General features: G+C 35.0%; 1 protein-coding gene across 1 annotated transcript in view; it reads left to right on the forward strand.

The window, feature by feature from the left end:
* The window catches only part of BDP1 (B double prime 1, subunit of RNA polymerase III transcription initiation factor IIIB), an 87,983-nt gene that overhangs the window by 22,514 nt on the left and 39,054 nt on the right, over window positions 1-26,415 (forward strand). The window contains exons 10-22 of the mRNA XM_060146313.1: window positions 2,145-2,426; window positions 3,531-3,678; window positions 7,317-7,475; window positions 10,344-10,503; window positions 12,179-12,270; window positions 14,292-14,487; window positions 15,406-15,539; window positions 17,848-18,892; window positions 19,595-19,782; window positions 20,236-20,458; window positions 22,738-22,916; window positions 23,636-23,840; window positions 25,139-25,255. Coding sequence (XP_060002296.1) covers window positions 2,145-2,426; window positions 3,531-3,678; window positions 7,317-7,475; window positions 10,344-10,503; window positions 12,179-12,270; window positions 14,292-14,487; window positions 15,406-15,539; window positions 17,848-18,892; window positions 19,595-19,782; window positions 20,236-20,458; window positions 22,738-22,916; window positions 23,636-23,840; window positions 25,139-25,255 — 3,128 coding nt within the window. The remainder of the gene's footprint in view (window positions 1-2,144; window positions 2,427-3,530; window positions 3,679-7,316; window positions 7,476-10,343; window positions 10,504-12,178; window positions 12,271-14,291; window positions 14,488-15,405; window positions 15,540-17,847; window positions 18,893-19,594; window positions 19,783-20,235; window positions 20,459-22,737; window positions 22,917-23,635; window positions 23,841-25,138; window positions 25,256-26,415) is intronic.

The following is a 26,415-nucleotide window of genomic DNA, read 5'->3' on the forward strand; positions in this document are numbered from 1 at the left end:
GGAGCATCAGAATATTGGGGTGTCATGTTTGGTTACTTATTATCATTTTTCTCTGTAAAACAAATTGGCACAAAAGTCTAAAAAAAAAAAAATGGAACTCTAATACTTTGGGCTTGTGACTCAACTGTATTGTTTGAGCACACCTTATTTCTGAGGGTTAATGTTGACTTGTACCAGGTAGGAAATTGTTCATATGTGAGTATTTCTATTTTTAGGCTTATATTTTCTTAACTATTTGAATTCTGATCTGAGGACAATGTTTAGCTATAATCACATAATTTAAAGAATCTTTGAACTACAGGGAACCTTATATATTAGTTATACATTCCAGCCCCTTTCCTTTTGTTTTAATAACCCAGAAATAACCTCAGAGATCCTAAGTCATTTTTTCCTAAGGTCTCACAGTGTTAGTAGTGGTAGAGGCAGGACTCAAGCTAGGACTGTGAGAGCCTGTGTAGGGGGACCCCAAGAGCACCCCCAGGTTCAATTATTTGCTAGGACTCACGGGATTCAGCATATAGTTGTACAGACGACGAGATTTATTACAATGAAAGTATACAGAGCAAAATTGGCAAAGGGAAAGGCACATAGGTCAAAGTCTAGGGAAAAGAAGTAAAGCTTCCAAGAGTCCTCTCCCAGTAGAGTCACACAGGATGTGCTTAATTCCCCAACAACAAGTAGGAATGAGGTATGTAAAAAGCTGTCTACCAGGGAAGCTTGTTAGAAACTCAGCACCCAAGATTTTTATTAGAGATTGGTCATGTAGACACCTTCTTCCTGGAATGTACCAGAATTCAAAACTCCCAAAAGGAAAGCATTTGTTCAGCATAAACCACATTGTTTATTTAAACAATTTAGGTATAGCGAGCCACTTTTGTCAGTTAGGCTGGTGGGAACTCTCCCCAAACCCAAGTTTCCAGACGCAGCCCAAGGGCCAACCTTTTTAAACATTTTTTTTTTTTTTTTTTTGCTGTACGCGGGCCTCTCGCTGCTATGGCTTCTCCCATTGCGGAGCACAGGCTCCAGATGCGCAGGCTCAGCGGCCATGGCTCACGGGCCCAGCCGCTCTGCGACAAGTGGGATCCTCCCGGACCAGGGCACGAACCCGTGTCCCCTGCATCGGCAGGCGGACTCCCAACCACTGCGCCACCAGGGAAGCTGAGGGCCAACCTTTTAAGCAGGCCTTTCCAAGGAGAGCAGTGAGGTCTGCTTTGTTAACTCCTTCTGCACAGAGCCAATATAGAACTTCTTTTTCTAGAGCATAGTGCCCCTATCTTTTTAAAAGTAGTATTGATAACTGCAAAGTTATTTCATTCTTTAGTCATTTATTTAACTTACATAGCCCTGGGAAATTAAAATAGATATATTAATCTATCACTAATCTTGTGGTTATTATGTTACAGTGATAGCATAAGTAACTCACTGTATCTTATTTAATGTGAGAACTTTTCAGGTACTTTGTTACAAGTCTCAGAATTTAAAAATTGCTGATTATTATTCTGATAAAGAGTAAATCCAGCATATTTTCTTAGTTTTAAAATCTTGTTTTGACTTTTTTTGAATAAAAATAACATTTTATTATTTTTGTTTTTTAAAATGTAATTCATTATTTTCATCTTTTGATACAATTAACTATTAATATGCCTTCAAAAAAAGGCACTAGAAATTGTTTAAAAATATTTGTTAATAAGGTTGTTCATTGAAAAACAAAGGATACAGAAAATAAAATACTTGAACTCTCTCTTGTACCCTGCCCTCAAAGTCTTAGCTTTCTTAGGGATGATTGTTAGTAAACTCTTTTCTATGCCTATAAATGTGTATGTGTCTTAGAGTATATGTAATTGTTTTTCTTAAAATAAAAGTGTGGTAATACTGTATATATTGTTCTGCAACTTGATTTTTTTTTAAGGCAACAATATTTTTTGAAATCTTGTACATGACTACGTACAAACCTACCTCATTGTTAGTTGATGCATGGATTTCTATAGCATAAATGTATTATAACTTATTTAGTCATTCTCCATTGGACAGTTTAGGTTGTCTTTAAATTTTCGCTCAGACATCCTTACGTGTTTATCTTCTCCACCTTTAAGAATTTTTCTGTAGGCTGTTTTTATATTTATAACAATTTCTCTTACTTTAAGTGAAAAAAGTCTCCAGTGAAAGAGTGAATGATAATCCAGATGAGTCTGTGAGCACTAGAATTTCAGACACAGAAGGATCTCAAAAGGATGCTCAGACAGTTGAAGAAGAAGAACAGTCTCTGACTTTATCAGGACAGGATTCAGAACAGAATGCATTAGAACAAGATGTAAATCAAAAGAAAAGGAGAAGAAAGAATCAGGATGAAAGTAGTGAACAAGAGGTAAATCTTTCAGGAAATGCCACTGTTCAGCCAGGCTCTTCTAAAGGAGAAAACCACAAAAGTAAGTGTATTACATATGTTAATAGCCCCTATATTACTTGTGAAGACACGTACACTAATATGATGTATAACTTAACTACTTTTCTTCTGGATAGTAGCAACTAATAATGCTTATTGATTGGTTCTGTATTCATGGTACTGGGTTAAACCCTTTTACTTTTAATTTAAAGAAAAAACGTTTATTAAAAAAAGAGTGAAATGGGGAGATATTTCTCTCAAGTTTGTCTCTGAGATGTGTTACCTCCTATGTGTTCACATTAACAATTATTCTAAGTCACGTACATATAATTAAACGTGTATTGTGTTTGTTAATAAATCACAGGTTTTCATGTTCTGCCTCTACAGAGCACCTCTATGAACCCAAAATAAGTTGTTTAATTTGTATAAAAGGTACTAGAATAAGTATTCCTCTCATTTTTCTTTCTTTCTTTTTTTTTTTTTTTTTTGCGGTACGTGGGCCTCTCACTGCTGTGGCCTCTCCCATTGCAGAGCACAGGCTCCGGGCGCGCAGGCTCAGCGGCCATGGCTCACGGGCCCAGCCACTCCGCGGCATGTGGGATCCTCCCGGACCGGGGCATGAACCCGTGTCCCCTGCATCGGCAGGCGGACCCCCAACCGCTGCGCCACCAGGGAAGCCCTCGTTTTTCTTTTTTAAAGCTCCCTAGAATACAGACATTTTGACACTTGTGAGTCACTAGGGAATGAGAGCTAAGAGTTTAGGGAAGTCTCGGTCTCTTTCTTGAAGAATTCACATATAGATTACTTAAAGCAGATAACCAAGTAAAGAGAGGAGAAAAAATAGTAACAGATCAGAACAACCTTTCTGTAGAATTTAAGTTTTATGTGGTTCAACTTCACCAATAAGATTTTAATAAGTGAATCCTGCTAGATAGCATAGTGTGATTTATAAGCATCATAATATGCTCTTTGTGGCTTACTAGTAAAGACATTACATATAAAGCAGAATAGCTCAACTTTTAAGAAATTGGACTTTGGGATAGTTTCTTAATCATTACATTACAGTGTTATATGTAAATTCCTTTGTGCTTTAAATATATATGTTTTTGCTATCATTTTTATAATAATATGCATTTTGTATTAATAGATAAATGCCTGTCTTTAAGTCCTGAGATAAATGAAGATGAAAGCAATAAGGAACAAAAGCTTCCCTGTGTACAGAACACAGATGACATTGTGGATCTATCCTCTAATGAAAAGGCTGAGAAAAGAACTGACCCTGCTCTTTCACCAAGGTATTTTATGTATCTTTACTCACTTTGTCTACATCTTCTATCAGTTACCAAAGGAGTGGGAAATCTCCACCTGTAATTGTGAATTTGCTTATTTCTCTTTTCAGTTCTATTTGTTTTTCTTCATGTCTTTTGAAGCTCTTTTGTTAGGTGTATACATATCTAGGATTGTTGTATCTTCTTGGTGAAATCACCCTTTTACCATTTGTGTGATATCATTCTGGTATTGCTCTTTGTTCTGATGATTGCTTTGCCACTACAGTTTTCTTGTGGTTAATGTTTGCATGGGTTTATCATTTTCTATAAAGATTTTCTCTTGATTTTTGGTTTTCAGCAATTTGAATGTGATGTATCCTGCTGAGGTTTTTTTGTTTGTTTGTTTTTACTTGTGGTAAAAAACACATAACATGAGATCTGCTCTTCTTACGAGTTTTTAAAATGTACAGTGTTGTTAACTATGAGCACAGTGTTGTACAGCAAATCTCTAGAACATTTTCATCTTGCATGACTGAAACTCTATATCTTTTGAACAGTAACTCTTTATTTCCTCCTTACCCCAGCCCCTGGTAACCACCATTCTACTTTCTATGAGCTTGGTTACTTTAGATACTTCATGTAAGTGGAATCATAAATATTTATCCTTCTATGAGTGGCTTATTTCACCTAGTATGATGTTTTCAAAGTTCATCCATGTTGTAGCATATGAAGGATTTCTGTTTTTATGGTTGAATAATATTCCATTGTAATTATATAGCACATTTTATTTATTCATTTATCTGTCAATGGACATTTAGGTGGTTTCCATCTCTTGGCTATTATGAATAATGCTGCAGTAAACATGGAACTGAAGATATTTCTTTGAGACCCTGTTTTCAGTTCTTATGGGTAGATACCCAGAAGGGAAATTGCTGGATCATATGATAATTCTGTTTTAAATTTTTTGAAGAGCCTCCATACTGTTTTTCGTTGTGGCTGCATTTTACATTCCTACCCACAGTTCATAAGAATTCCAGTTTTTCCATACTCTTGCCAGCATTTATTATTTTCTGTTTTTCTAAAAAATTAATATATATATTTTAATTAATACATATTTTAAATTACATATATATTTTTAAAAAGTAATGTTAGTATAATATAACAGTTCCTAACAGGTGTGAGGTGATACCTCACTGTGGTTTTGATTTGCATTTCCCTGATGATTGTGATGTTGAGCATCTTTATTTTATTTTATTATTTATTTATTTATTTACTTTTGGCTGCGTTGGGTCTTCGTTGCTGCACGTGGGCTTTTTTTAGTTGCGGCGAGTGGGAGCTACTCTTCGTTGTGGTGTGCGGGCTTCTCATTGCAGTGGCTTCTCGTTGCAGAGCACGGACCCTAGGTGTGTGGGCTTCCGTAGCTGCAGCACGCGGGCTCAGCAGTTATGGCTTGCGGGCTCTAGAGCACAGGCTCAGTAGTTGTGGCACACGGGCTTAGTTGCTCCACGGCATGTGGGATCTTCCTGGACCAGGGCTCAAACTCGTGTCCCCTGCATTGGCAGGCGGATTCTTAACCATTGCGCCACCAGGGAAGTCCCTTGAGCATCTTTAAATATTACTTGTTGGCCATTTGTATGTCTTCTTGTGGAGAAATGTCTATTCAATTCCTTTTCCAGTTTTTTAATTGAGTTATTTGTTTTTCTGTTACTGAGTTCTAGGAGTTCCTTTTATATTTCGGATATTAAGCCCTTATCCAGTATATGGTTTACAAATCTTTTCTCCCATTCCATAGGTTGCCTTTTGACTCTTGATTGTTTCCTTTGCTGTACAGAAGGTTTTTGGTTTGATATAGTCCCACTTGTCTATTTTTACTTTCCCTGCCTGTGCCTTTTGTGTCATGTCCAAGAAATTATTACCAATAACAATCTTATGAAGCTTTCCCCCATGTTTTCCTTTAGAAATTTTATACTTTAAGGCGTTACCTTTAATGCGGTGGGCCTGGGTTCAATCCCTGGTTGGGGAACTAAGATCCCACAAGCCACGTGGCATAGCTGAAAAAGAAAAAAATAAAAGGTGTTACCTTTAAATCTTTATTCCATTTTGAGTTGATTTTTGTGTATGGTATAAGGTAAAGGTCCAGTTTCTCTTTTTTTGCTTATGGATATCTAGCTTTCCCAGCATCATTTGCTGAAGAGATTATCCTTTTCATATTGTGTAGTTTTGGCACCCTGTCAAAGATCATTTGACTGGGTGCATGGGTCTCTTCTGTTCCATTGGTTGGCATGTACCCTCTTCTGAAAATTTTGATGAAAACCATTTATTCTCATGTAGAAAAATACCTATATGCACCTGTGCCAATTTATTCATACAATACAGAAGATTAATAATTTCTTTGAAGCCAAGCCATAGACCTCAGGCCCTTAACTTGCTGGGTGGCAGACATCTAAATTCTGACCTCAGAGACACAACTAATTTCATAGACTATGCACAAAACAATACTGATGACTTTTTTTAGGGGGGAAAGCTACCCTGTAATGACTGTTAAAATACCAGTTGGTTTTGTAAAACAGTGAGCTGATTCTTATTCTAAAGCTAGAGTAATTAAAAGAGTGTGGTACTGGAAAAGGCCAGACAAATTGACTGAGAGGAAAATTGGATGTAGAATCTAGGAAGAGAAATTTAGGCATCATTTAGATGGCAGAGGTAGCATTAGAAATTAGTGGGAAAGACTGAATTAACCATTCATTAAATGGTGCTTAGATATGAAAAAGATAATAGTAGATCCCTATTTTACCCTATGCACTAACCTCCTCATAGATTAAAGGCTACATATATAAAGCAAATCTTTAAAACTTTTAGGAGAAAATGTAGAAAAATAGTTTTGTGATGTCAAGGATTTCTTAAGACATAAAAAGCACAAACTTTAAAGGATGAAATTGATAAATTCAACTGCAGTAAAATTAAATACTTCTGTTGACAAAAGGCTCCATGAAGAAAGTAAAAGGCAAGCTATTGATTGGGAGGTTTTATATGTAACATCTAGCCAAAAAAGAATATAGAAAGAGCGCTGGGAAAAGACAAACACCCAGTAGAAAAAAAAGAACAAAAAAACAAAGCATGGCTGAACGTGAATTTGCGTTGAAACTGAGTGCTCGTTAGTACATGGCCATCATTTATATTATTGTTAGTTGAAGTATTTCCTAATGCAGCAGTCCTCTCTTTGCACGCTACAGCATTAACTGCAACTTGTGCATGTTGCAGCTGTGTCTTCGATTTCCATGGCTCCTGAGTAACACAGTACCATGCAAAGCAAAGACTGCCAATACAAAATTTTAATGAAAGATAATTCCTAAACATTACTATGATTTTACACATACATTTGATTTGTGAACCCCATGTAGTTATGAGTTTTTCATTTTGTGACTTCTTGAGCACTTTCCCTGTTCATTTGTGACTGTTATTATCTCCTAAGATACAGTGTTTTAATAACATGGTGCAAGGAGGATCATAGAGAAACCAAAATATCCATTTTGATTATTCCGTGATATGAAGGATCATCTTCCAGAGTTTTGGCTTTGTATATTTAAAAAAAATCTTTTAAATAATTAGTATAAAATGTGCATTACTAAGAGTTCTTTTCCCCTGATATATTTTCATTTCCGTAGTAGTCAACAAGATGCCGTATCAGTAGCAACTGAGACTTCAGAATCAAGCACTTCATATTTGCCTTCATCAGAAGGTGGAATTAGAGCATTGTGTGAGGTGAATAATGCTGAGAGTAGTTGTACAGAAGAAGGAAATGTTGACCTAAAAGATAAAGCACTGTAAGTATTTTACATGGTAGGATTTTAAAATTTGTTTTCAAAATTTTGATTATTTATTATCATTTAAAAAATGATAATAATGTTGCTTCCTTTAGGAATTAGGAGAGGACTGTAGACCATTTAATATGTAATTGTACTGTGGTCTTAGTGACATTAAGGTTTTTCACTTTATATTTCATTATGGAAAGATTATCTTAGTGATACGAGTTATAGCAAACTGGTAACTTACGATAAAATTCTAAAATAATTTGGAAGCCTAAATATTTGCTATGAGATTTAACTTTTACTTGGTTTGAGTTATTTTTCATACCTGTTGTCAAAGTAGTAGATTTTGATATTGATGACTTTAAAGAGATTATGTATTATGTTTTCTAGTATGAAAATACTGATTAAATTAATATCTTCACTAAAAACAGTAGAAGCACCACAAGAATCTCCCTTTGAAAAGATATCTCAGAAGTTCAGACTTCCTTTTTATCTCCTTCATAACTCCTCATGTGGGCTTAAAAGTTTAGTTTATGAATTCTTATTTTCAGTAAAGCATAGTCACATTGAGAATCAAACTTGTTTTTTAAAGATGATTTTTAAATTTATTTATTTATTTTTGGCTGCGTTGGGTTTTCGTTGATGCGCATGGGCTTTCTCTAGTTGCAGTGAGTGGGGACTACTCTTCCTTACGGCGCACGGGCTTCTCATTGTGGTGGCTTCTCTTGTTGCGGAGCACAGGCTCTAGGCATGTGGGCTTCAGTAGTTGTGGCATGTGGGCTTCAGTAGTTGTGGCACGCGGGCTCAGTAGCTGTTTCTTGCGGACTCTAGAGTGCAGGCTCAGTAGTTGTGGAGCACGGGCTTAGTTGTTCTGCGGCATGTGGGATCTTCCCAGACCAGGGCTTGGACCCTGTGTCCCCTGCATTGGCAGGTGGATTCTTAACCACTGCGCCACCAGGGAGGTCCCAGAGAATCAAACTTATTTTTTTTAATAAAAATTTAAACTAGTCTTTGGAATAGGCAATATATTCCTGTGGTTCAAACATCCAAAATTGTAAGAAGGTATAGAGTGAAGTATCCCTCCTGTCATGTCCCCATTTACTCTAACAAGTTACCAGTGTTATTTATTTCTTAGTCTTTCAGAGATTAAAAAAAAAAAGACATTAAAGCTAATACAAATACATAAAGTTTATATATATCTTACTCTTTTTAAAACTCTAATGGTAGCATAGTATAATACCATTTTGTAATTTTTTTATCTTATATCGTCATATCTTTACTTAAAGACCTTTATTCTTTTTTAGTTGCATAGTGTTCTGTTGTATGGATGAATCACACTTTATATTATTGGTGCCCTGTTGATGGCTATATATGTTGTTTTTACAAACAATGCTTAGAAACTTATACCTCTATCTATCACCTTTGTGCCAGTCTATTTGTAGGGAAAGTTCCTAAAATGAAATTGCTAGCCCAAAGGACACATTTGTATGTGAGTGTGTGTACATTTATACATTTATGATTTTGATAGATACTTCCAAAATGCTCTTCATAGGAGTTACTCTAGTTTATATTCCCACTAACAATGTAAGAAATGGCTCCCTACCAAAAGTGTTATCAAACTTGGATTTTTGCTAGTCTTGATAGATTATAAAATAAAATAATATCACAGTATAGTATATATACCCCAGTCCTCCTTTTCTGACAGGGGTAGATAATTCTATTTTTTTTCCCTTCAGTTGCTTACTTAAAAATTTTCTAACCTAAGGAAAAGTCAAAAGAACAATGAACATCTGTATATAATTCCCCTTAGATTCTCTGATTCTTAATATCTTTTCACATTTGTGCTTGCTGCTCGCTCTACTTTTTTTTTTTTTCAATCTTTTTTTTCTTTTTTTCTTTTTTGGCCGTGCTGTGTGGCATGTGGGATCTTAGTTCCCCGACCAGGGATCGAACCTGCACCCACTGCGTTGGAAACACGGCGTCTTAACCACTGGACCGCCAGGGAAGTCCAGCTCGCTCTACTTTTAATTTGTACATTTCTTATTGGGAGTGAAGCTGAGCATCTCTTCACATTTAAAACCTATTTTTTTTTGTTGTTTTTTTGTGAGTTCGTATCCTTTGTCCAGTTTTCTAATGAGTTACTGGTATTGTTCTGTAGGAGGTCTTTACATTTTAGAGAGGTTATTAGCCTTGTGATATGAGTTGTAAAACATGTTTTCTTGGTTTGTAGTTTGACTTATGACATATGTTTTGGCCATGTAAAAGTTTTTGATTTTTATGTTGTCAGATCTCTCTCCTTTTTTTTTTTCTTTTATGGCTCCTGATCTTTTAATCAAGTTTTAGAAAGGCTTACTCTACCTCAAAGTTACAAAAGAATTCATTCATGTTTTCTCTATGGTTTCACTTAAATCTTTGATTCATTTAGAATATATTGTGAGTACAGTGCAAGGAATGGAGCTAATTTTATTTTATTCCCCAGTATTACTAGTTTTCCCATCACCGTTAATTTAATTTAACATTTATTTTAAAAAATATATTATTTTTGTGGTCATCTTATTCTATTTTGAAATGACAACTTTATTGTATACTAAAATCATGTATTTTGGAGTCATCATCTCAGTTTTCTTTTGTGTTTCATTTATCTGTTATTCATGTGTTAGTACCACAATATTTTAATTATTGCTGCTAAGTAGTATATTTTTAACATCTGATAAATTAGTTACCCTTCATTGCTCTTCTTGTTCAGTCTTCTTTGCTACGTTTATTGTAAGTAAGCTTAAAGGAGTTCTTTTCTAGCTGTGAATGGATTTTTAAAGAATTTTCCAGAATTTCTTTTGAATATGCCTGCATGTTGGTACAATTTAAATAATGTTAATTTTCTAGGGAAACTGATCAAACAGAAAGTATTAAACCGAAGACAAGAGGACGACTCCAGAGACCTAAACCCAATTTATCAAGGGCAGTTGGGAAGAAATCAGTTCTTTCACAAGGGAAAACAGATGCAGAGAACAAGAGTTTACATACAGAAACTTCAGTTGAAAAGGTATGGAGTAAGAGACTTAATGGAGATTAAAATTATAAAGTATTTTTTCTAAATAGTTGGGAATAAAAATGTTTAACTTATAATTACAAAGTAATGTTACCAATAGTAAAGCCAAGATATGAGAACTTCAAACATTAATATTAAATTTGTCTTACTAATCTCATGTTGTATACATTTTCTTTAGAATATAGGGTATATCATTTCGAACATCCTTAGCAGTAACAAATATGTCTTTTGTTTACTTATATAAAATATTTATTCAAAATATTTTATATTAAATAAATAAAGCCCGTGCTATAATAAAATTATAACCACAACCCTCTTATCTATATACAGAATATTCCTTTGTTTGTCCTTCATAAACTTTATTTCTCTTTTTATGGAAGTAAACATTTTTGTAGTTTTTAGCCATATATAACATTTAAAACATTTTTCTCTGAAACTATCCATTTACCTTTCTTGGGGTTAATTGATCTTTTTAATGGCTGCATCAGGTTAACATTATTATTAAGTTACCTAACCATTTCTCTAATGTTTAGGTTTTTTCCATTTTTTTAACCCTTGTAAATAAAAGCAAACAATTTTGTAAATAGGCAAAGAATAAATTTCCAGAGGTGGTGGGATTAATGTGCCAAAGTATTTTAAATATTTTTTGGCTCTTGTTAGGCACTGTCAAACTGTCAAAAAAAGGAATCTTGGGAATTCCCTGGAGGTCCAGTTGTTAGGACGCTTTTACTGCCTGGGCCCGGATTCGATCCCTGGTCGAGGAACTAAGATCCCACAAGCCCCGTAACCAAAAAAAAAAAAAAACCAGAATCTGTTTACATTGCTTTAAGCATTAAATGAATGTTCCTGTTTCCTTATATCCTTGCCAGCATTATATTGTTAAAAATGTTTTATTTTTGCTAAAATAATTTTTTAAATTTTAGTCTTTTTTCCTCTTATGTGAAATCTTTTTAATCTTAATAATATAACTATATTATTATAATCTTATGAGATGTTTTTAAATTCTAGAAAATTGGGAAAATACAGATTCATGTAAAAGTTAAAACAAAAGTTAATTTTATTATCTACATGCAACCAACCTTTTAGACTATATCCTTCCAGCTTTTCTTTTACATTCTTGAGTAGTAGTATTAATTCACTTTTGTATCCTTCTCTGGTATTTTAACATTTCATAAATATATTTCCATATCATTAAATATCTTTTGAAAACATGGTTTTTAGTGACTTCATAATATTCTATCAATGGGTATAACTGAATTTATTTAACCGTTTATTCATTATTGGATATTTTGTCAGTTTACAGTGTTTGCTGTTTTGCATAATGTTCCAGTGAACAACCTTGTACTTAAATCTTTGTCTAGATATTTTTTTAGAATAGAGTCTTAGAAATGATATTACTGGGTCAAAGAATATGAACATTATTAAAGTTCTTGATTCATGTTGGCAAAAGGCTTTCCAGAAAGGATATACCAATTTGTGCTTCTATCAGTGACGTATGAGATTATATGTTTAAAAGGTTCTCATCTGCCTTTATGATTTTAACAACTCTCTTTTAATAATTAGAAGTACAAAAAAGTGAAATTTTATTGTTTTAATTTCCATTTATTTATTTATTACAAAGTTTGAACTTTATGTTAAGTAGATTAAATATAAAAAATTAAATTCATAGAATCATATGGAAAAGGATAAAATGAATACACTTGGTATTTCTGCAATGGAGAATAAAGAGAAACAGAATCCAGAAGCTGACACTGCATCTAAGTAAGTATTTAGGAAATAGAATAAAAATAGTAACTCTTTGGAATGATTGTAATGACTTATTTTCTACCTAATGTCTGCATTTTATTTTCAGCTAGTGTATTTAAGTCCATTTTTAACTATAGGGATTGTTGAAACATTTTAATAATGATCTTTATGCTTGGTATTGTAGAAATAAATTATAGTATGGATCCACTGGTGAGCAATTACATTTCTCCCTCAACTTACTAACAAGATTTTAACAAAGTCTTGTTAGATGAATTATTGGTTAAGATATATGTTTCTGGATAATTTTATTTATAGCAAGGGGTTTCCGAAGGGAATATTTAGGGGAATTCCCTAGTGGTCCAGTGGTTAGTGCTCCATGCTGCTACTGCTGGGGGCACAGGTTTGATCCCTGGTTGGGGAACTACGATCTCGCATGCTGTGCAGTGCGACCAGGAAAAAAGGGCGGTGGGGAATCTTTAACTTGGAGTAGAGATCTAGAGTAGGCCTGCTCCAATATAAATCTGAACCAGTGGATTCTGGACTGTATGTTTATTCCATAATCTGTGTCCAGTGCCCTGGAGGTGTATGTACACAATGGTTTCCTGAGTGGGGAATAGTATTCCATGCTTGTCAGGTATAGATTTTTCCCATTTTGTGGTGACAATTTGATTTTAAAATGCTTTTTTTATAGTCATGCTTTTAGGACTATGTCTGTTCTAGAGGGTTAAGGTATAGAGGTGTGTATTTCTTTGAGGGTGTTCTTAAAGACACTTGTGAATTATTATTATTATTTTAAACATATTTATTGGAGCATAATTGCTTTACAATGGTGTGTTAGTTTCTGCTTTACAACAAAATGAATCAGTTATATATATACATATGTTCCCATATCTCTTCCCTCTTGCGTCTCCCACCCTCCCACCCTCCCTATCCCACCCCTCTAGGTGGTCACAAAGCACCGAGCTGATCTCCCTGTGCTATGCGGCTGCTTCCCACTAGCTATCTATCTACCTTACGTTTGGTAGTGTATATATGTCCATGCCTCTCTCTCACTTTGTCACAGCTTACCCTTCCCCCTCCCCATATCCTCAAGTCCATTCTCTAGTAGGTCTGTGTCTTTATTCCTGTCTTACCCCTAGGTTCTTCATGAGATGTTTTTTTCTTAAATTCCATATATATGTGTTAGCATATGGTATTTGCCTCTCTCTTTCTGACTTACTTCACTCTGTATGACAGACTCTAGGTCTATCCACCTCATTACAAATAGCTCAATTTCGTTTCTTTTTATGGCTAATATTCCATTGTATACATGTGCCACATCTTCTTTATCCATTCATCTGTTGATGGACACTTAGGTTGTTTCCATCTCCTGGCTATTGTAAATAGAGCTGCAATGAACATTTTGGTACATGACTCTTTTTGAATTATGGTTTTCTCAGGGTATATGCCCAGTAGTGGGATTGCTGGGTCATATGGTCGTTCTATTTGTAGTTTTTTAAGGAACCTCCATACGGTTCTCCATAGTGGCTGTATCAATTTACATTCCCACCAAGAGTGCAAGAGTGTTCCCTTTTCTCCACACCCTCTCCAGCATTTATTGTTTCTAGATTTTTTGATGATGGCCATTCTGACTGGTGTGAGATGATATCTCATTGTAGTTTTGATTTGCATTTCTCTAATGATTAATGATGTTGAGCATCCTTTCATGTGTTTGTTGGCAGTCTGTATATCTTCTTTGGAGAAATGTCTATTTAGGTCTTCTGCCCATTTTTGGATTGGGTTGTTTGTTTTTTTGTTATTGAGCTGCATGAGCTGCTTATAAATTTTGGAGATTAATCCTTTGCCAGTTGCTTCATTTGCAAATATTTTCTCCCATTCTGAGGGTTGTCTTTTGGTCTTGTGAATTATTTTGTATTCCAAATGGTTTACTTATTTATACCTGGGAGAAGAGAATACTGAAGACAAGCATGTATGTGATATACAAGTAATCTGACTTCAGAATAACCATTGATTTTATTCCTTTGTAATTACTCTAGTTTGAGTGAAAAAATTTGTCTGCAGGAAGATGATCAACTAAAGGCTTTCAGACCTGCACGCCTAATGAGGGGCTTATTGCAAAGGCCAAAGCCAAATGTAGGTAAAGCTGCTGAAAGAAAAGAAACTGTTACATCACAGGAAAAAATTGGGGCCAGTGTAGAAAAGAATGAAAATGAGTCCTGTATCGATAGAGATGTAAGTACTCTGATGCCCTCCAGTTTTTGTTAAACAAATACATAAGCCTCCTTTCATCCCCCGTTTTAAACAGCAATACTGTATACAATTATGTATATTCTTTAAATTTAATGCCCAAATCTCATAGCCAGCAGCTTTGCTAATTGTGAAGGCACTTAGCTCTCTGCTCTGTGGATTTTAAGCATTTATATGATGAATCATCTGCTTTCACCTTACTCATGTTTGGACTTGCCTTCCCCCATCACTCAGCAGGTGTTTGAATTCTACTTCCTTTCTGAAAATATAGCTATGTATATGAATTTTAATACTGACTTAAACAAAATAAAATGTTAAAAGCTCCCTACTAAAATATTCCAACAACAAAGATGATAAATTTTAGATTATTTACATAGTAACTGGTCTTTGTGATAAGAGTAAGAGTTGGCATGATTTGAGATTTGAATTTCTTCTATTATGATTCCCAGGGTCTATAATGTGATTGTAATAATCAAAAAGATTTAGAAAGTTAGACCCCAAGGGATAATTTTAACAGATCAGACTGAAGCAGTTACTTGCTTTCTGATTAGGAGGAAAAGAATGGGGGCTTTGAGATGAGGTAAAAGGTGTGGCTTGTGAAATTTCCTATATCTAAAGAACAAACATTAAAAAGTACCCCTTAGGGAATTCCCTGGTGGTTCAGTGGTTAGGACTCCGTGCTTCCACTGCAGGGGGCCCGGGTAAGATTCCGCAGGCTGCACGTCGTGGCACCACCCCACACCCCTGTCAAAAAAAAGTGTCTCTTGAGTATCATTTTATAATTTTGAAATGTTTACCATTTTCCTTGTACTCAAGTCATACATAATTTTCAGTGAAGTCTTTTATAAATGTGTGTTACATTGTGAGACCTAAAACTTTTTTAAAAATGTGTTTGTTATTAAGACTCCTGAACAAATAGAAGATCAGGCATTTAAAAATTTTGATTGTGAAGACATCACATCACAATCTGAAAAAAAAGATACTTCTTTTCAAAATGTGCAGTCAGATGAGCCCAAGGCGCTTAATGAATGTCTGAGGTAAGCATCATCTTATTAATGATATAATAGTTGAATTATGTGTAAAGTTTTAGAAATTCTTAATCATTTTTTAAAAATAGCAAATCAGACTGATTTTGTTATCTGTATATCAAGTTACATAATATTTACAAGTGTAAATTCACCTTTCAAGGCAGTTTATGTCATTGCCTTCATGTTGATTTCTCACTTTTTGGTGTTTTGATGAATTGATTTACCCATCGCAAATTAGACCTTGAGTTAACATGGATAGTATTATCACTTCACATGCATAGTAAATTACATGTTCATATCCAGATGTGAAAATGCTACTTACTTTCTTAATATTTGTTTCTTTGGGATTAGATTGATCACATATTACCTTTATTTAAGGTTTATGTAAATTTTAAGTAAAACTCATACTTCCCATAGCCAAAGCTCTCTGAATTTGTTGTTTCCGCTCTGCAGGATATTAAACCAGATCAACGGAATTATTAGTGTGCTTTTAAAAGTTTTTTCCTTTTGGGAATATTCAATGCACAAAAGTACTGAGAACAGAATAACAGACTCCCATGTACCTACTATCTAGTTTCAACAATTATTTATATTTTACCAATCTTTACGTTTAATTTTCTTTTTTTTTTTTTTTTTTTGTGGTATGCGGGCCTCTCACTGTTGTGGCCTCTCCCGTTGTGGAGCACAGGCTCCGGACGCGCAGGCTCAGCGGCCATGGCTCACGGGCCCAGCTGCTCCGCGGCATGTGGGATCTTCCCGGACCGGGGCACGAACCCGTGTCCCCTGCATCGGCAGGCGGACTCTCAACCAATCTTTACATTTAAAGTCTGGCCTATTGTATACTTTATTACAGCTGTATGAGCCTGTTTAAATACTACCTAACCTGAGAGTGAAAGCTAGGTTTTCTGAACTACTCAAAAGATCTTTATTAGAAGACAGAAAAATTCCTTTATTCCTCTCTTCTTTCTCTATTCCTTTATACCCCCTCCCTACACCCCCAACCTGTTTTACTTCTCTGCCACACAAACTCTGGGTAGAAGCCTGTACAACTGCATTACTGCATTGTTGCATATCTCTGATACAAATATTAATTACAGATACCTGACGATTTGGATATTTTGTTTGTATTTTTTTAGTTTAAACCAGACTCCATTTTCATGTGGCTTAGTAGAAAACCAAGTTTTCCCTGAGTGGCCTTTGGGTTTTAGAACCCTGCTGGATTGTTCATAACTAATATCCAGTCTGATGTCAACAACTTTCCTCTCCAAAGGCAGTGACCTTTCTGGCCTTTGAATCTCCAGTATTCACAGAAACAATTCTAAGATTCTGTGTTTTATCAAATCATATTCCTGTTTATATCCAGTAGGCAGTTTCCCTCCTCCCCAGTCTCAAACACTTTGAACTGTTCAAGATGCTATGTAAGAAACTGAAAGAAGAGAAATACCTACACAAGAAAAGGGCCTCAGAGGTCAAAATCTTAACCAGTCACTAAGTGCTCTTTCATTCATTTGTATATTTTTATTGGTTTTACTTTCTATTATTATGATAAAACACGAAGCAGAGCATGCTGCTGCTTTTTTGAAGAACAAGGTGCTTATACTAGATAGTGATTGTTGTGTGCCCAGTAGCATTCAACAGACTGCAAAATGTTGTTGTTTATTTACTCTTTTCTTTCATTCCCACAATGTATTATGAAATCACAAGCTTTTAGAGAAGTGACTGTACAGGAAATCTCATTTTTAATTGTTTTTAAAAAGTGAGGCGGGGCAGACCTAGATTTTAGTCATAAGACTGTACCTTATTCAAATTATACCTCCACCCAGCTATTTGAGATCCTGGTTAGTTCTGGCCATATAAATGAGTTCTTTAACTCTTACAGCAAGACATATGTCTGGATAAAGGAGAGTAGGAGCAAAAAGGTAGGAATAGCAGCCACAGATTGGTCTAGCTCCGATGTAGAAGACTTGGAGAGTCTTTCTCAGCCAGTATTTGCCAAGGTTGATGTGGATGACAATTAGAAAGAGACTATTTAGGCCTGATTAGCTGCTACTCTAACTGACCTTATTGATAGATTTCTCTGTATATATGTCTCTATATAATAAATATATTTAATTTTTTTAAAAATTTACTGTAATTTCCAAGGATAGAATTTTTTCTCTACTTTAATTTTTAAATTTTGCCCAGAGGTTCCTGGTGCTTCATTAATTTTTTTTTTTTATTTGAGAATTCCTGGTTTTTCAGTAGTGACTTCTCAATCATATCTCTTCAGTTGGCAGTCTAGTTTACAATTTGATTGTGTATCTTTTTTTTTTAATAGTATTCAAGAGGATAATAAAGCAAATAAACAAGTTCAAATTCTGAAGACTCGATTTCAGAAACCAAAGCCAAATGTAAGAAGAAGAACTGGAAGAAGAGAAATTTTCTCAAAGGAAGAAGAGGTACCAAAGGAGGTTCTTGCCTCTGAGGAGATGACAACAGCTTTGAGAGAAACTGCAAGATTGGAAACCTCACCAAGGGAAAAGGTACCTGTGGAGACTAACACTGCTAAGGAAATGGAGTCAGATTTAAAAGAAACTGAAAGGAAAGATATCTCTCCCAGGGAGAAAATACCAGAAATGATTGATGTCACTGTGGAGATGGAGACAGATTTGAGAGAGACTGGAAGAGAGATTTTCCCAAGGGAGAAGATAACAAAGGTGACTGATGCCACTGAGGAAAGAGAGACAGATTTGGAAGAGACTGAACGAAGAGAAATATCCCTACAGGAAAATGCCCCAGAGGAGGTCGATACTATTGGTGAAGTGAAGACAGGTTTGAAAGAAACTGGAAGAGAGATTTCCCCGAGGGAGAAGATACCGGAGATGATTGATGCCGCTGAGGAAGTAGAGACAGATTTAGAAGAAACTGAAAGAAGAGAAATACCTACACAAGAAAAGGCCTCAGAGCTCAAAACTATAGATGATGAAATGGAGACAGATTTGAACAAAATTGGAATAGGAAGTTCCCCAAGGGAAAAGGTACTAGTGGGGATCAGTGCCACAGGGGAAAGGGAGATTGATTTGGAAGAAACTGGAAAAAGAGACATTTCCCTGATGGAAAAGGTATCAGGAAAGATGACTGCCATTGAGGAAACAGAGGCAGATTTGAAAGAAACTGGAAGAGAAATTTCCTTTAGGAAAAGCCGATCAGAAGAGATCAGTGCTTCTGAGGAAAAGGTGGCAGATTTGGAAAAAACTGGAAAAATAGACATTTCTCTAAGGGAAAATGAACCAGAGGAGACTGGGACCTCAAGACAAACTGAGACAGATTCATTGCAGAGGGGTAGTAGTGACTGCAGTGCTGTGCCTTCACTAAAGATTAAAGTATGTATTTTTCTGTCCTTTAAAAATATTTTTGAATACTTTTTCAGAGAGAAAAATATCAAAATAATTCCAGGATTATTGCCCTTAAGTCCAACAACATTTAAAGTCTCTAAAAGCATAATGTCTTTCCCACCCCTAAATTCTGTGTTTCAGGACCTTAAAGAAATTATATATTCTTTTTTTTTTAATAATTGAAAACATTTTATAATTGTAGAAAAGTTACTGTTCTTAATGTCAGTTTAAAGTTACTTTTAGATAAAAGAAATACAAGAGATTGGACTGAATTTGTGCTAATTCTAGTATGAACATACCCTGGAATTATTTCTTTTGACCATATCTGTATCAGTTTTTCTCTTTATTTCCTGTTCCACCCCACTTCACTCCACTTTTAAAAGTTCATCTTCTTAAAAGTTTCCAGTTAATTGAAGTTGAAGCAATTCTAACATTTTCCAGTTTTCTAACTTTTTTTTGGATAGGTAATGGCATTTGTAGTTTGGAAAAAACATATAATAATATGCAATATAGAAAGAAGAGTTTTCCAAATTCTGTGTTTTAGCATTTGTAAATTAAATTTTATTTTACTTAAAAATTAAAACCCCCCCAAACTTCTGGATTTTTAAAAACAGTGTGAAGAATATAGGCTTTTGTTTGAAATGTATGACATGCTTAAGGAGTATTTTATATGTGCTGATTTATTTCCAGGACATTAGCAGTGAGGTACAATCCGTGGTGGATGTATCTGTAGAAGAAAAAAGAAATTCTGAAAAGGAAATATCAAGTCAGTTGAGTCATTTGAACATTTCTTCGCAGACTTCTGAACTTGATAAAATAGAAGACCAGAGGATGCGATCTCCAGATGTTCCAGAGCAGTTTTCAGATATTAATTTAAGGTACAAGTATATAGGTCTGTGTGCTTGTAAAGAGGAAGCATATAAAGTTATATTTGCAGATTATGTTAAACTAAATAAGGTTTTAAGACATATCATCTATAGCATAGTGTTGAAAATTTTAAAGCTGGTTTGGGGAAGACTGGGAGAGATTTGAGGTCCTTTTGACAGTAGATTGTGAGAATTACTAACATACAAAATTGTGTACAACACATACTTTTAAGTCAGTACAGGTGTGACAAACCTGTATTTTCTTTGTGCGAAGATGATATAATTCCTAGGCTTATACCTGGATTGTACCACTCATGTTTTTCAGGATCTACCAAATAGTCTGATCTGTTTTCCTGTTAAGAATTAGAATTAAATATTTACTGCCAGTCTCTAAGGTTGTGCTAAGACTCCGCTCCCACTGCCCCTTCATTTCATCCTAAAGCTTGATAATCCTTGTTCCAAAAGCAAATCTCTTCCTCAAGAACAGAAGCCATTTGAAGTGAAACCAGCACCTTTTGTGAGAAGTAGATTCAAAAGACCAAAACCAAACTTAGCAAGAGCAGCTTCAAAAAGAGAGACTATAGAAGCAGAAAAACATGCACCTGGGAAGAAAGTGGAAGCTGATAAAAAAGGGACTGTTGTGATACAGCAGAATGGGGAACAAATGAGAACTCTCCCTTCTCAACGTGTGAGTGTTATTTAAGATGGAGGTTTTCTGTTTTAGTTATTATAATTACTAAGGTAAAACACTTGGAATTAAAAATTCATAAATATTTCCTTATGTAACTTTTGCTGTGTGTGATATTGGTGCTGTACTTAATGTATCTCATTGTTCCATGTGGTTTGTGTAAGAATCTTGAATCTCTGATGGTGGGCAAATGTGTCATGGAAAGGATTTTAAGAGGCCCAGGCTCTAGTTCAAGTCCTGACCTTTATTCATTATGTGACCATAGCTAAATGATGCAACTAGTTTCTTCACAGGAAAAATGAGAATGAGAGTCTATCTTTATTTCACTCTGTTGTGAAGGTGAAATAAAAAGTTAAAAGCTTTATATGAGTTAAAGGGAGATTATTTTATTTACTTGATTAACTTGGTCTATAAGAGATTAAGATGTGTGATACAGCATCAAAAACCTTGAAATGAAACGTTAACACTCATAAGTTGAGCGTAAACATATGAAGTACTTTTTGAATTAAAGTTCTTCTTTTACATCTTAGCTCAGTTCTTACTGTGCTTGAACATTTGTACTTTTTCCTCCTAATCTTATGTTTAAAAAGGATAAATCATGGGAATTCCCTGGTGGTCCAGTTGTTAGGACTCTGCACTTTCACTGCCGAGGGCCTGGGTTCAGTCCTTGGTTGGGGAACTAAAATCCCACAAGCTGCGAGAAAAAAACAAAAAAAACAAAAACAAAAACAAAACAAAAAAACAAAAACAAAAAACAAAAACAAAAAAACAAACAAAAAACAAAAAAAACAAAAAACAAAAAACCCACCACTTTCATTTATTTATTTAATTTAATTTAATTTAATTTAATTTAATTTAATTTATTTATTTTTTGGCCATTCCATATGGCATCTTAGTTCCCTGACCAGGGATTGAACCTGTGCCCCCTGTGGTGGAAGCACAGTCTTTTTTTTAAATTTATTTTTTTGGTTGCATTGGGTCTTCGTTGCTGTGTGTGGACTTTCTCTAGTTGCGGTGAGCAGGGGCTACTCTTCGTTGTGGTGCGTGGGCTTCTCATTGCGGTGGCTTCTCTTGTTGCGGAGCACGGGCTCTAGGTGCACGGGCTTCAGTAGTTGTGGCACGCGGGCTCAGTAGTTGTGGCGCACGGGCTTAGTTGCTCTGCGGCATGTGGGATTTTCCTGGACCAGGGATTGAACCCGTGTCCCCTGCATTGGCAGGCGGATTCTTAACTACTGTGCCCACAGGGAAGGCCTAAGCGCAGAGTCTTAACCACTGGACTGCCAGGGAAGTACCCCAAATCACGTTTTATTGATTATTTTAAATGATTATAAAAATTGCAAATTGGGAAAAATATATCATCTAAAAAGTTAGAGTCCTTTATAATATTCCATCTTTCCCTCCCAAGTTAGTCCATCTCTCCCTCCCAAGTTAGCAATTTTAAATATGTCCACCTAAACTTTTCTGTATAGATACTTATTTATATAAATAATAAAATGTGCGGGTATTTATTTTCATTGTTTTACAACAATGGCATCATATCCTGCCTTCTGATTTTTTTTTACTAAACACAGTATTGTGAACATCTTTTTTTTTTTTTAATAATTTATTTATGGCTGTGCTGGGTGTTCGTTGATGCACACGGGCTTTCTCTAGTTGTGGCGAGTGGGGGCTACTCTTCGTTGCGGTGCAGGGGCTTATTGCGGTTGCTTCTCTTGTTGCAGAGCTTGGGCTCTAGGCGCATGGGCTTCAGTAGTTGTGGGCTCAGTAATTGTGGCACACGGGCTTAGTTTATCCGCAGCATGTGGGATCTTCCCGGACTAGGACTCGAACCCGTGTCCCCTGCATTGGCAGGCAGATTCTTAACCACTGCGCTACCAGGGAAGTCCATGAACATCTTTTTGGATCAGTATATAGAAATTAAACTTCTTTTAAATGACTCTGTACTGTTTCATTGTAAAGAAATTATAATTTATTCAGTTCCCTACTGATTTGTTTCCAATTTTTTGTTTTTCCTTTTCTTTTTCTTTCCTTTTTTGGGAGGCTATTATATTGCTGTAATAAATATCCTTGTGTACAATTTTCTAGATAGTTATTTGAGTGTTTTTATAAGATATATTTCTAGAAGTAGAATTGCTGGAAATTAAAATTCTTGATAGATATTGCCCTGTTGTCTACAAAGACCATATCAGTTTATTTTTCTAACAGTTTATTAAAGTTTCTATTTCCCTATACTTTTACCAACCCTCGATGAAATTTTTTTTTTCTAATCTACCTTCTAGGATGTGGCTTCCCTAATGGCATCAACAGAAAAAGACAAATCAGATCACAGTCAAGAGGAGGCTGTGATATTACCATATGTACAGACTGAAAAGGACCTTTCCCCTTCGAGTTCTTGTGAACCTATAGAGGAGTCTCAGTCTACACAAGCCCAGGAAAAGGAGTTAGTTGTCTCTATGGGGTAAACAGTGATAGTTTTATTAAAATCTAAAATAGGAGAATTATTTCAAATAGTTCTTCATTTTTTTTTAAGAAATGTGTTAATGTATTTTGAAAGTGAGTATCAAGAATACTTGGTTTATTTTTATTCATATGGCCTAAAATACAAAATCAGGTTGAGTTCAACACCTTTTAACACTTGCCTGCTTATATTCACTGTTAGCTGCTTAAGATCTTATACAAAGCAATGCATTTAAAAATATATGTATATAAGGTATGTATTCATTACCTTTTTAAAAATTGTAGTAAGATACATATAACATAAAATTTACTATTTTAACCATTTTTAAGTGTACAGTCCAATGGCATTAAGTACATTCACATCGTTGTACACCATTACTACCATTCATCTCCAGAACATTTTTCTTCCCAAACTGAAACTCTGTACCCATTAAACAATAACTTCCCATTCCCCCTACCTCCAGTCCCTGGCAGCCACCATTGTGCTTTCTATTACTATGAATTTGAATATTATAGGTACCTCATATAAGTTCAGTACCTTTTGAGAACTGAAATAACTATTTTTTTATAAAATGAGGTATAATCAGAAAGTAATTTAATTTTCCTTTAATGTACAAAATATTTTTACAGAGTTTATTGGATTCAAATTTTATATTTTTATAGTAGTTTTCATCTTTTTACAATCAAGCTTTCTCTCTTTTCTCCTGTCCCCTTTTCTAGGACTTATCATACAAACACTTGCGAACAAGAAATGAAGGAAAGCGCTATCCAAACTGCTCCACCAGTAAGGGGCCGACTTCAGAGACCCAGTCCAAACTTAAGAAAGGTTGGACAGAGGCAAGTAATAGAAAAAAATGAAGCCAAAGAAACAATTAAGGAAGAAAGGACACTACAAAAAGATGAAACTAAAAAATTCCTGACTGTGGTGAGTTATTGCTGTGTAATTAAATCAAGCCTTTTAATGCATATTAAAATATCAAATGGTAGCTCAGACTTGGCTTAGAATATAGGCATCTGATACTTACTCTACTTCATACATAACGTGGCTAGTTTTGTTTCAGATTTACCATTGTAGATTTTTTTTAATGAAAATAGATTTTTTTTTCCTAACTAATGAACCTATTCATTGTGAAAATGTTCAATCAATACAAAATAATATAATAATTACCCTTAGTCTCACCACTCTGAAGTAACCACTGAAAACCTTTTGACATATCTTACCGGGTATATCTCCATGCATGCATGTGTGCATACTCATGTAAATTTAAATAATAAAATCATTGTAATCATGTTATTTTGTGACTTACTGTTTTTCACTTATTATATTAAGTGGCTTTCCATGTCATGAAATACGGAGATACATCCTTTTTAACTGCTGTGTAACATACTGCTATTTGGAATGACAGTTTAATCTCTTATTGATGGATCTTTTGATATTAGAAACAAATCTAAGTAGTTTAATGCCCATTTCAACAGATCTTGTTTTTCTGTCCTTTTCTCTACCAAGGGAAAATCTACATTTAAAATAAAGTGATTGTAATCCTTATTTGAACCCCCCCCCAAATTAAAAAAAACACATTGAACTTTTTGGGAGGGAGGTTCACAACAGATGGTTATTGTAGTTTTTAATGCATTATGTGAACATATTACTGCAGTAATCTTTGAAACTTTCTCTGTGAATAGGAAATTTTGTTTTGGGCAGCAAAACATGAACACTGCATACTCAAGTTTGAGACTTCATTTTAAAAAACTAAATACCTTTCTTTTTTATTATTAATTAATTTATTTATCGCTGCGTTGGGTCTTCGTTGTTGCGCATGGACTTTCTTTAGTTGCGGCGAGCAGGGGCTACTCTTTGTTGTTGTGCACGGGTTTCTCATTGCGGTGGCTTCTCTTGTTGTGGAGCATGGGCTCTAGGCACATGGGCTTCAGTAGTTGTGGCACATGGGCTCAGTAGTTGTGGCTCGTGGGCTCAGTAGTTGTGGCTCACAGGCTGTAGAGCGCAGGCTCAGTAGTTGTGGCACATGGGCTTAGTTGCTTCGCGGCATGTGGGATCTTCCTGGACCAGGGATTGAACCCGTGTCTCCTGCATTGGCAGGTGGATTCTTAACTACTGTGCCACCAGGGAAGTCCCTAAATACCTTTCTTAATGATTAAAATATTTTAGGAGGTATGTTCTGTTGTTTAAAAAAAAAAACAAACTAATATAGTTTTGCATTTCAGCCAAATTCTCAAATTGCAATGGAAATTGAAGTTGTATCCTCCAAAGTTTCAGAAGGCAGAATGTATGAAAACCAGAGTCACGTTCTTTTAGAAAACCTTCATGTTAACAAAGTAAATGTTTCAGATGAAAAGACGAGGTGAGTTTGCTTTTAATCAGAAAAGCATAAAACTTTTCAAAGATAAAGGTTGGATATTTGAATAATCGATTTTATGTAATTTCACATTTAGTAAGTTTTATGAAAGAAAAAAGTAATTATGAAACTAGAATAGTTTAAATCTGCTGAACAGCAAAGGGGGCCAGTGTGAAACGGGAAGAGAGGAAGAGTCGTAGATATATGACAGGTAAAGGCTGAGTGGGGGGAAGCGCAGATTATGTAGGATCATTCTAAGGATTTTGAGTTTTACTCTAATTGAGCCTTTAAAGACCAGTGACCTTTGAGGTCAGCCTTTCCTAATGCCTTCATTTATAATTGACTTTATGAATCTGGAGGATTTAAATGGCTTGCTCAAAGTAACATTGGCAGTTTAGTTTTTAAACTTAAGTTTTCAGGATTTATGACTTTAAGACTAGCAAATTCCTATAGTTTATAGGCAGAGCTTCCTGAAAGAAACTTTACATGTTTCAAGAGATTTTATGCTCAGCCTTTGCATTTTTAATGAGCAAGATCTAACTTTCAAATTTCCTGTATAGAAACCCATTACTCACCCACCCCTCTTTTTAAAATCTTTTCTGTTTATGAAGTTTATTCAAGCTTTTAGCTTTATCATGACTGATACTTCCTTCAGAGTATATATTCTGCATACTTTTAAGTTAGCTTATTCTTATGTCCAGCAGTTTCTTACCCCCTTTTAACCCCAGTAGCACATTGAGCTTATATATATGTGTGTATATATATATATATTATATATATATATATTATTCTTAAGTACCATTGTAGAATCACACTTGATTGTAAGTAGCTTATACTTAAGTTAAATATAACATGTTTTCCCAAATACATTAGCCTACACTGGAATGTATTAACCAGCATCATTACTTTGTTAGAACTTCCTGTGAACTTCCTTGGTATTTCACTGCTGGAAGAACTTAGCAGGATTGGAACATTTGGAAATGTAACTAACTACTTTCTCTTGTAGGTAATTTATTACAAATATTACTTAAGATTAGTCTTTAATACAGATCTTTCAGAGAACTTATGATCGATACTTACAGACCCAATTTTTCTTCATAAGTATCCAGATTTATATTAGTTTTAAACTTGCTAATTCAGATCCTT

Source organism: Lagenorhynchus albirostris, chromosome 3 (assembly GCF_949774975.1).
Source record: "Lagenorhynchus albirostris chromosome 3, mLagAlb1.1, whole genome shotgun sequence".
NCBI lineage: Eukaryota > Metazoa > Chordata > Mammalia > Artiodactyla > Delphinidae > Lagenorhynchus > Lagenorhynchus albirostris.